The sequence below is a fragment of the Suricata suricatta genome, chromosome 13 (genome assembly GCF_006229205.1).
Source record: "Suricata suricatta isolate VVHF042 chromosome 13, meerkat_22Aug2017_6uvM2_HiC, whole genome shotgun sequence".
Lineage (NCBI taxonomy): Eukaryota > Metazoa > Chordata > Mammalia > Carnivora > Herpestidae > Suricata > Suricata suricatta.
The window spans coordinates 50,336,270-50,348,517 of NC_043712.1; the positions used below are offsets into that span (position 1 = coordinate 50,336,270).

General features: G+C 35.1%; 1 protein-coding gene across 1 annotated transcript in view; it reads right to left on the minus strand.

Moving 5' to 3' along the window:
• The window catches only part of CNTLN (centlein), a 291,923-nt gene that overhangs the window by 87,102 nt on the left and 192,573 nt on the right, over nt 1–12,248 (minus strand). Inside the window, exon 15 of the mRNA XM_029920696.1 lies at nt 9,393–9,928. Within this exon, the coding sequence (XP_029776556.1) occupies nt 9,393–9,928 (536 nt within the window). The remainder of the gene's footprint in view (nt 1–9,392; nt 9,929–12,248) is intronic.

A 12,248-nucleotide genomic window follows, 5' to 3' on the forward strand; every position in this document is an offset into this window, starting at 1 on the left:
CTAAGTGAGCTGCATTTATTGTAAATATCTGTTCTGAATAATAGCAATTTGCGACAGCCACAATGGTTATCATTTGGTTTCATGGAAGAAAACGTTATTAATTATAAGGGAAAGGGAATATAAGGAATTAAACAATTATAGTAAACACAACAAGGGAGAGAAATATAGAGAAGAACAAAGAGGGCTTAATACATCAAATCACGTACTCATAATATCCAACCTTCTGGCTGGCGAAGCCCTGCAATAAACTGTCAGGTTGGAGCCCAGACTGAGGGTACTGGGCGAGCAGCCTCCCCTCAGGTGAGACTTCCAGCTAGCTATTCCAGCCAGGGCAGTAGATATACTACCCATGTGTGATTGATGATGAGTCATGAAGTTTGCCTAAATGCAGTCCAGAGCAAGTTGGTTTTTCTGTTTCTCTTATCGTATCTCAGGATCTTAGGAGGCCGGGCATTTGCATATTCCTCTTCCCACCCTGATCCATTCCAGGGGGCTAGCCTGGTCTTGATCAAGGAGATGAGGCAAGTTAATCCCTCCTGGTGTCAGGAACAGAAGGGCCAGTTCCAATCCTGAGGCCAGATACGGAAAGCCAACTATGTCCCCTATGACTGTGTATGTGCAGATCTGGGCAGATTTGCATGGCAGGTCACACAAAACAACTTCTATACAGAACAACACCTCACTGTCAAGGAAACCTAAAATACACCAATCACAATCCTCCAACAAAGCTTCAGCTAACTTACCCTACAGAATAGGACATACTGACCTTATGAAAAAAAAAAATCCTTTATCTCCCAGCCAACTATGCCCTGTTTCTGCATTGCTTCTCCTATAAAACTCCCTCTTGGCCAAAATCCTTAAGAAGAGTGTGCCACAGCTTGCTAGGCAGTGTACTCCCCCATTCTGTGGATTGTTTTCCCTTTAATAAAAGACTTCAAACTCTTTACTAAACTGTATTATTTTTGTCATTTGACAACATGTTTTTATAATACTGTTCAACTATGAGAAATAAATATTCATAACTATATAAATACTAACAAGGTAATAATTATATTATATAGTATCTTATATACATACATAAAGGACAAAGTTCTGTTTTTCTCAGTACTCAAATAAATTACTTATATTTCAGACTATGAAATGCTAAAAGAAACAGAATGTTCTAAAGTCCTGAAGCTCCCCTGTGGGATTTCTAATTGTTTGAGTATTTCTTGCAGCTGAGTGACTCCTGAAAATGTTCTGTCAGGCAGGAAATACACTTAATCCTCACAGTGTACAATCAAGTTCACTGCTAAGAACTTAAATGACAGTCTCATGTTTTAAGATATATTGTATGATACATCTCCCAAAATATGTGACCATCTGCACATGCACTAATATGATGAAATTAGAACTGACTGTGTTACTTAGCTTTCATGTATTTATTCATACACACATACTCACACATGAGTAAACCGCACCACTTCTATTAGGAAGAGTGTGGTAGTATCTACTGGTGGCTGAGATATAATTGGTAGCTGAACCTAGGATTTCCTTGAAGACATAGATAAATGCTTAGTGGGTTTTCAGCTGAGTAGAATTTTATCTCTAATGGCTTTTGAGAACAAGGAAGGAAACCTCAGAAGTCAAAAAGAAATGGGAATGCAGATTGTGTCCTTCCTCCTCACCTTCATAAATTTGTTTTTGAGGATGGATTTTCTTTTTAACTGTCTGAAGACAAGGGGCTTGACCCAATGATCATTTAAAACAATGGTTCCTGGGGCACTTGGGTGGCTCAGTCAGTTGAATGTCCGACTTCAGCTCAGGTCATGATCTCATGGTTTGTGAGCTCAAGACTCCGCATGGGGCTCTCTGTTGCCAGTGCAGAGCCTGCTTTAGATTCTCTGTCTCCCTTTCTCTCTGCCTCTCCCCTGTTGCACTAATCCCTGCTCAGGAGCTCTCTCTCTCTCTCTCTCAAAAATAAACAAACATTGGAAAAACAACAACAACAAAAGAGCATTTCCCAAACTTGTCTACATATTGGAATCAGCCAGAGAGCTTAAAAAATTAGTGAAGCTATGGTAGAATCCCCTCCCTCAGGAATACAGTAAGACCTCAAGATAAGGGAAGGCAACCTGGCTATGTGCATACGTGATGTCCCTCAGGACCATGTACCATGAGACCACCCAATCAGCCTGTGTGTCTATATGTTACCCATGTATGGGAGACAAAGAAATAGAAAATGCATAAACAACTGCACCATGTGGCATTTGGAGTTTTTTGGGTACAAACTCTCTGAGCCCATGTCAGCACGAATAAAGTTGCTTCCTGGAAGGAAAAGCCTCTGTGTCATGACTCTTTGAACAAGAATCCTTCTACAAAGTTTACGGAAGTTATGATTTGATGATTCTGTGGTGTGGCCTGTGTAGAGGCTGCTTTTAGGCAACCAACTTGAAAGATAGAAACCTGAGTGAGGAGGAAGGGCAGACAGTGACCCCCAACCCATCGGTTGAATACAAACAAGCCCATTAGGCAACCCACCTCAAAATATCCATAAGCTCTAGCTGACCAGACTTATACTTAGATACAGGTACCAAAAAAGGAAAATTCCATACATTCCCCTACCTCCTAACCTTCCCCATTTAACTACAGCTCCCCACCACTGCCCTGTGGCAGACAGTTTCTCCTTTGCTTTCCTGCCTGCCGCTCCTTTGTGGTGTATTCAGTAAACATCTATCTCCTTTGTTCTGCCTTGGGTAAATTCTTTTACCACCTATACCCCTGGTTTCTACCTGATAGGGCTACCCTACATTTGGTGGCCCCCATCCAATTGGAAGACCTCACATCTGTGCTTTGGAATCTTTATAAAATTCAGATAACTCTAACAGATGCAAACAAGTTTGAGAATGACATTTTAAGATAAATTTCAGGTCTACATCTCTGATTAAGAAATCTCCTAATTGTAAGGATGCCTTCCTCACTATACCAGCAAGAGATGGATGGCTGTAAATCTCTAGAAACTCTTATCAATGGCCAAGACAAGGAATTAAATTTGCATAGCAACCTTACCCTTGTATACTATGCTTTACCTGATAACTATAACTGCTTCCTCACCCTCAACATCTTTTGTCTTTAACTAAAGATAGTTTCAAAGTGATGGCATCAACCATTTGGGGGAGTTACTCAGTTTTTCTGGGTCTCTCCCATATAAATAAGGGGTACAATATTACTACATTTTTTCCTGTTAATCTGTCTCATATCAATTTCATTATCAGACCAGACAAAGTCCCTAGAAAGGAAGAAGGGAAACCATTTCTGCCCCTACAGTTTTGGCAACCTGTGAAGGGACCATCACTGCTCACTCCAGGGATGCTGCAGCTGACAGATTCTGGATCCTGAGACACCAGTGGGCAGAAGTCAAGAATTCATTCTTACCCCATCAGTTTCCTGGATCTCTGTCAATAGGGTCTGATGGAAGTGAGAATGGTAAGAGTCTTTATGTAAATTTAGATTAGCAGGAGAAAATTATTTGTAGAACTAGGTTCTTGGTAAAATTTTGTCTTAGGTAAAAATTTGTTATGAATACTGTTTTCTATTGATCCCTCTCCTCTCAGACATAATAACTGCTTTCTTTGGTCTTGTCATCTTATTCTACGTATTTAGAGCTTGGCTTTATGTCAGTGAAAATATTCTGTCTTTGAGTCTGTCAATGGCCAGATGAGGGATCCTTTGCATTGGAAAAACTTCTGTATTTGAATATTCTTTTTTAGAAAGCTCTTATCTTAAACATTTGTCTTATTGGTAACTATGGAAAGACCAAATTAAAAAGTGGACACCAAGAAGTATAACCGCTAGCCATAAGGATTTCCTTGATAATATGAAAGAACAGAAATTATATTCAGAACAAAAATTAGAGCCCATAACTGTGAGAAGTGAAATAATTAAGGTCTCTGTATATCTGTATATGTATGTTGTAGATTTGTGATATTTTTCTCCCTCCAGATGATACTACCAAAATAAATTTGTAAAAGAGCTCTATTTAACTGATGTAAAGAAAAATAAACATCTATATAAATTGAATTCTCAGGAATTAACAGAAATGAACCCATATATTTTTCAAGTTCACATGACTTAGTATAATCTTTGGTAAATAAAAATAGTTTATGTTTGTTGGTTTAATTAAAATAGGTATGTTTTTAGAGTTATCACATTGAATATAATGCAGAGATACAACTTTTATTCTGCTTTGATTTACTAGTCAAATAACTTCATGTTGTCTCTCTTATGAAATTTATCAGCAAGAATTGCTTGGGGTAATGGCTGGCTGTGTCTAAATGTCTCATGAAGTTTTCATTGGTAGTCTAAACATAATTACTGGAAGAGTGATTAAGACAGACATTAATGGGGCTAAGAGTTTTTAGGTAAACTTCTCAATAGGAATTATTATATTTAACAGTATGTGTTCTTAAAAACAGTTTCCCAAATATCTTTGGAAAGTTGAAACTTTAAAGTCTTGCTAAGTTAAATTCAGGGAAATTCACTAAATATCTAGATCATTTCCAAATAAGATAATTACTAAACATGGGCTTATCCACTTCTGGTGGTTACAGAGGAAGTAAAGAACTATTTGGGTCTATTAGTAAATATGTCTTTTTGCATACTGAAAGACTGTACGATTATGGAATGTATCATAAATTTGGCAATCTAAAGAAAGCTAGTACAATACACAGTTCAGAATTGCTTACATAGTTTTCACTAGAAATTAAGGTTTCTAAGGGTTAGGAATTCTAATTAATAAATGTAACTAAAACTACTGGAAATAAGAAAAACATCTCTAAGTGTAAGAAAAGTAAGATATGTGTTTCCAGTAAAAAAAAAAAAAAGAAAGAAAGAAAGAAGAAAAGGTATAGAATAGAAATGTGTTTTGTTGAGTGAAAATAAAGTAAATATGTCTAAACATAAAACTGGAAAAGAGGAAAATCAGGATAAAATCTAAAATTTGTAGAAAGTTTGTGGAAAGGAAGCTTTAGAAAGGAATTTTATGGATGGATAGGACTGGCTACAATTGAAATTAATTTAATTGAGTGAATTTTAATATCAAAAGGCAGCTGCTACACTTTCACAAATTGATCCCGTCTCTGATAAAAGGATAACATTTTCTTGACTATTAGTGTATTCCTGATAAGAATCTGTGAAAAGCTCTTCTTTACCTTTTAAACTAATCTACCCTGAAGGCAAAGATTTTGTGTTTTTATCAAAATAATTCCTGTGCTTTGTTATTTTCATAGTCAGGTTTTCAATTATTTAAACAAATCTTGTCCTCTTGGTACAAAAAACTAAGTTTTGCTGAGAACTATATAAACTTCTGTATTTGCCTGTCAAGTTCTTGTCATGTTGGTTAAATAGATAAGTATTTTATCTCACAGTGACCTATGCTCCTATTAGGCAAGTGTTCAAAACATTCTGATATTCTTGACTTTCTGACCTGGAAGAAACTTTGAGAAGGTCCCTGGAATATTTCAAAAGATTTATTAAGCTAATTAGGCTGATTTGATATGTTAAATTATATGGTAAGTAATGTCAAACAAGTGATAGTAAGCCTTTTTGTTTATATTTGTGTAAACATATATTATTAAGTGTTCTGTAATTTGCATGAAATTCCTAGAAATCTGACTGTCCTGACATCTTATCACTTATCTCTCCAGTTGTTACCTTGAAGTACTGTATGTCACAGAAATAACAAAATTTCCTTGTTAACTGCATTTAAAAAATGTTTATTTATTTTGAGAGAGTATGAGAAGGGGAGGGGCAGAAAGAGCTGAAGAGAGAGAATCCCAAGCAGGCTCTGCTCTGTCAGTGCACAGCCTAATGCAGGGCTCAGTCCCATGAACCATGAGATCATGATGTGAGCTGAAACCAAGAGTCTGAAGCTTAATCAAATGAGCCACTCCGGCCCCTCTCTTTGTCAACTGCATTGTAATGAACTTTCACCAGATCTTTAACCATGGCCATTTTTTTAACTCTTTGTCATTTACAGACTTACCGTTTTGCTCTGAAACTTTTGCAAAAATGTTTGGAAAATGCTTGATACCCAAGGAGACTCATGGAAAATATCCTAAAACACAGGTTTCTAATAACTTTAAGATCATAAAGCTAGATAAGAACTTTCAGAACTAAGGGAAAAACCAGATTCAAGCAAAACAAAAATTAGTAACATAGGACTTAATGAACTGATAAGGATGATTGTAAGTTTTATGACTTTGTTTTATTGCTAATTTTTTAAATGTTTTGTTTTTCCAGGTTTAAGAAAACTCTCTCTCTCAAGTTAGCAAGGATTTACAGCAATTTGGTAAAATGTACCTTTGTAAACAAATTGAAACATCTTTTTTCTCCCTAAATGATCCCTCCAGAATTTGGAAACTCTTAGTGAACATTCTTCTATTTTCACGGTGATCTATTTTTTTTTCATAAATCCAATAAGAATCTGTTCTCCTTGTAACATGACATAATTGGAAACAATGAGTATGTTACCAAGGTTTTGACTGGAATGTCATATTTGAGAGAAGTATGCATAGACTCAAATTATGACTAGACAGTTTTAAGGAAGACAGATAACTTTATGGAGTCAATACAACTTCTGAAAAAATTCTGGTACCTTGCTGACAACATTCCCAGCAGCCATATGAGGTAAGGATGGTCACTTCCTGGCAGGTGAAAAAAAATCTCAGGATATTTGAAGGACTTCATGAAGAGAGAAATTTACCCAAATCTATAGCTATTGCAGGCAATTCTGGGGGCAAATCCTTGGATTGGCATTTTGGCCTTCAGAAGCTTTGAAAAGTTCAGTCTGAACCCCCTTATGAGCAAAGCAGATTTAAAAAGAGTGTATACGATCAAGTACTATTCTTTGCTGGACTTACGTAAATAATCAGGCCAAGTTTATTAAAACTAGGCTTATTTTGCAAATAAATTAATCTTAATTTGACTGTCTTTAGTAGAAATTAAGGTGATTTAAAAGAGAGTATGTTTCAATAACAAGCCTTTGTGAATATTAGATTATAGTTATGATTAATTATCTTGAGGGTTTGTTGTTTGTCTAGAAACTAGATGGAATCCTGAATTCTGCTTTCCTCAAATATCTGGCTATGACTCTCCAAACTAATGTTTCTACGTTCGACTTGGAATCATTGAGAACTAAAACTGCCTTTTTCACAGAAGCTCTGCAAAATGAAGCTAGAGCACTTCATATAAACTTCAGAAAACTACCACAAAAGCTCATGTTTGGATAATCTTCTTGCCAACTGCAGAAGTTTACTACTCAGAAAGTTTACCTCAACAACCAATGACATCACTGGAGACATTCAAACTGCAAAACATGCTTCAGCCCCTGCCTCTAGAAATGTCTTCTCTTAACTGGCTGTCTCCAGGATTCAGATTGATTTTATAGTCTGCTCCAATCATTAACCTTTGTTTTCATTTTGCTTCCATAGAAATGCCTTTTTAAATGCCTCATCTCTCACACAAAATAGGCCTAACTTTGGGAGCTCACCTGCAAGACCCAACTCCTGAAATAAGACACAACTGTTTACTGACCTATTCTCAGGACTATGACACTGATTCTATAAGATATGAAACAATCAATCAGCTTAGCTTCTGGACTGTGAACTCCTTGGAGCATTTTCTAAGGTGTGATTGTAGGGGAACAGAATTTGCCACCTCTCAATATGTATCTTTGGCATAAAAGTTACTTTTGAAGAGGGTGCCTGGGTGGCTCAATTGGTTGTGTCCAGCTTCAGCTCAGGTCATGATCTCTCCATTTGTGGGTTCGAGCCCTGCATCAGGCTCTGTGCTGACAGCTAGCTCAGAGCCTGGAGCCTGTCTTTGGATTCTGTGTCTCCCTCTCTCTCTGACCCTTGACTGCTCACACTGTCTCTCTCTCTCTCTCTCTCTCTCAAAAATAAGTAAAACATTAATAAAATTAAAAAACAAAAAAATTACTATTGAAGAAACAACAGACATAAGACAAGTTCTGAAAATCAAGTAGAAGTTACGTTTTTTATGAGACATTGACATGGATAAGGAAAATCTTCATTTGTACGTGTGTCAGCCTCCCTGTACCAGGAAGAGATGGATGACTCTAAATCTCTCAAAATTTTTGTCAATGAAGAAGACATGGGCTTAACTCTGCATAAGAACCTTTCTCTTGTTTACTATACTTTTCCTGACAACCTCCCATAAATGACTCTCTGACACCATTTTTTTGTCTTTAGCTGAAGATGGTATCTAAGGTGATGGTTTTGGCCATTTGAGGGGAGTTACTCAGTTTTCTTGGGCTTTTCCCATGTATACAGGAGGTATGCATATTATTAAACTTATGTTAGTTGTTTTTCTTGTTATTCTATGTTATACCAATGTCATTATTGGACCAGCCAAAGAGCCCAGAAGGGAAGAAGAGAAAACTCTTCCACCCCGACACTATCCAGGGACATCCCAAATCTAAAACAGATCTCTTTTGGGGATTTAAAAAAACTCATAAAAATAAAAGGAAATACATTATAACAAGACAGAATTATGAAAATAGTTCAATTTGTATGTTAGCAATTCTGGCAACACTGAACTTCTCTATTACATACGTATAAAAAGAGGTGTTCTACTATCCATCTGGCTCTGTGGTTTTACTGATGTGCTTCGAATACATATATGAATGTATAGCCAGGGGTAAGGAAAAGAAATATTATAGATTTTTAGTATTCGCCTATTGCTATTCACTACGTGTTATATAACTTAGGACCAGGAATTTATAGAGCTTTAACTTTAAAGAACTAATTTTTAACCACCACTCAATTAAAGTTAGTACAATGACTTTGCATAATACATACATGAAATAATTAGTGAAGATGGTTCTTAATTTAAAGGATGTTAAACAGCTTGTAGACATCTGGTAACAAGCTGAAATGGGTCATTCAAAATTTATCTAACTAAATTAAGGGGGAAAAATGTTTCTCCTCCCAGGTTGGCATGTCACAAGATAACTAAACCGACTTAGTAGGCTTGCCTGGGAATCCTTAGCTGTCAGTGGTGAATATGCAAAGGGCCAGCAAATTAAATCAACCTGCCAAACTGTCAATTTCAAGCCTCATGACTGCATGAAAATAGCATCACTGGAAGAAATCAAGCATTGCCTTCTTTTGGGTTTCCTGGCACCTATTCAAATACTCATGCAGTTGTGGCTAATTTTGCATGCAAATTTCAGTCAATAAGCTCAGAACAAGACCTCCCAAGATATTTCAAAGGATCTGACAGTATTTTTTCTGAATACCAAATCGACAGTAGTTGAAATTCAATCTCCATTTGCTGGTGCTTTACATATGCACAGTGTCCCCACCACAGAGCTAAGTTAATGAGAGCCTTACCTGCTTTCACTCACATCCTCCCAGCCGTCCTTGCTGAGGTTCTCAAACACATTGCTCATAACCTTGATGGAGTGATTGAGAACAGTGTGGTAAGGACCCACAGGGCACTTTTTCTTGGCGGCTTTAAATTTAACCTTGGTAGTGTTTGTCTTACAATCATATTGTCCAGATCTCACTTCCGTGGAGGCCATCTCAGATTTAGCTTTGTCTGCTGATTGCTGCAGTTTCTCCACTGAATTCATCAGCTCTTCATTTTCATTTCTCAAACCATTAGCTTCTGCCACTTGTCTCTTTAGGGAAGTGACTTCTCTTTCCAGCTCACTAATTTTTACTTGAAGTCTAGCTTTATCTTTTTCTACTTCTTTACTCACTCTTTGTATCTGTTCTAGCTCTTTCTCCCTGTGTTGTGCATCTTCTTCTTGCTGCTTTAAGAGGGATTGCAGGAAGTCATTTTCTTTCTTTAACTTTTTATTCCCTTCTTTTAATTTTCTTGACTTTTTCTCAAAAGATTTTAGCCGATTTTCCAATTCAATGACCTAAACAGAAGAGTTTAATTCTTTTAAAAGTCCAAAAACCATAATCTGCCATGTTTTTTTTTAAATTTCTAATTTATGAAAATAAAATTACACTTAGCACAAGGACAAAATAAATCTAAAGTACTTAATTTCTAAATAATTCTAAGGTGGTATAGATAAATACATTATAAAATGCAATAATATATCTGTTAAATAAAGGACAGATGGTAAAAAAAGTTAAAATTCTATACAAAGTGACAAAACTAAGTATGCTAATAAACTTTGCAGTTTTCTGAGATAAGCACTTTAGCTCTGTAGTCTAATTACTATGAAAAACTTTTTCAGATAAAAGCAATTTATACAAAGTCTAAAAATAGATACATAGAGAAACTTTATTAATAAAATAACCATTTTCTTTAATATCTAACAATCATATGAAAAAATGATTACCTAGATAAAAAATAATCTACCAAGGCTGCTTTATTCTATGTTAGAAAAATGTAATTTTAGTAGTCATGAGCTCCTTAGCTTTATACAATACAGAAACATTTACCAAAAAAACGTCTAACAACTTAAAATTATAGTTATTCCAATATTGCATTCATTTATGTCAATAAATAATGTTCATGTTGTAGGACAAAAGAATGAAAACATACAATTTCTGACCTTAAGAAATTTCAAAAACTATTTGGAAAGAAAGGCACTTGCATAAATAGAACTGATAAAGGACAGGATCTAAGTGCCATAAGTCTGGGCAAAAAGGTCAAAACAATTAATTCTAAGCCATAAACATGAAAGTTTCAGGAGTTAATTTCAATTTAAATCTTGAAAAATAAATAATCCCTATTGCTTGTAAAGTACGGTTTACCATTTACAAAATGGTTTCATAAACATGATCTCTCTAGATCATCTCAAAACCATATGAGGTAAGTAGAGCCAATAATTATCTTCCCAGATGAGGATATAGAGGCTCTGAAAACTAAAACAATGCAAAGAGGTAAACATTTTCTGCTTTGAATTTGGGTTCAAATTCGATTCTGTGCCCCTCACACTATTCTACAAGCTATGTGGGGTCAAGCAAGAAACCTAAATGACTGGAAAACTATATAGACTCATTTTTACTTTTAAAACAATTCTTCAAAGGCAAAAACATATTTGATGTATTGAAAACCAATGATTTTAAATATTCTAGAAATCTACAAGATAAAAATATGAACATATTTACCACTTTCCAGTTTATTAGATTTATTTACATGGTGAAGATGTAAATTGTTTCCTAAACACTAGTTTCAGTCATTTCTGATTTACCTGTACTTCTGCACCCCCTACTCTTCTTGTGAGGTCAACCTTCATTTAATTCAACAGATTTTACTGATTAGTTATCCTGTCCCATGACATGGATATTTCCCAACACAATATTAAGAATCTCATCTAGTTTAAATTTGCTTTTCTAAGGTCTGATACATTTGTCTATTATTAGGTCTGTTTTATACGGCTTACTCTTGATCTGGAGTAGAGGTATATAAAAGAGTTTGTACCAGACTCTATGTGTATATACAAGAGGAATTCTATTGTTCCTTTCCAATGCAAAAACTTTATTGAAGAGCTGGATAAATGTGACCAAAAAAATACAGCGCTCAAGAGCACATGAGCTCTTGCTAAAAATTGTTTACTTTTGCAAAATCATTCTATGCCAAATTTTATTCTCCATTTAGTAAAAAATTAGGGAATATCACCTTTTTACAACCTTTCCAGTTTCTTGGTGGTTTTAATCACTGCAAACAATAGTATACTTTTCATATATATATTTAAAAATATTTTAATGGAAACCAATTTAACAATAAACTATTATAAAAAAATTTTTTTAGCATGTTAGATTCCATGATGGAGTAAGTAGAATAGAGTGTATTTTTTAAAATCTATTTTGTGAAAATAAAATATTACACCTCTTTTTTAAAAACACTGATTTTGACATTAGTGATATAAAAATATTAAACAGTATGGTCTTAGCGATATTGAATTTTTTCTGGTCTCTATCTTACTTTCAGTTCAGGTTACGTTAACCTGGTAAGTATTTTAAGGTTTCCTTACCTGTGAAATGGTTTTAGTAACATCTATGTTGTAGGTTATAAGTATTAAATATGACCATACACAATTCCTCATAGACAGTAAGTTCTAGACAGTTTATCTTCACCATTACCATCTTATAACTGTCTCTCTTATTATTATTAATCATAACAGCTACTTAATAAAATCACTTGAGCTGAAATATAATTACTTCCTGAATTAGCAATATTTAAATCAACTTTGTACTTTTGATATACATCATGAAAAAATATAA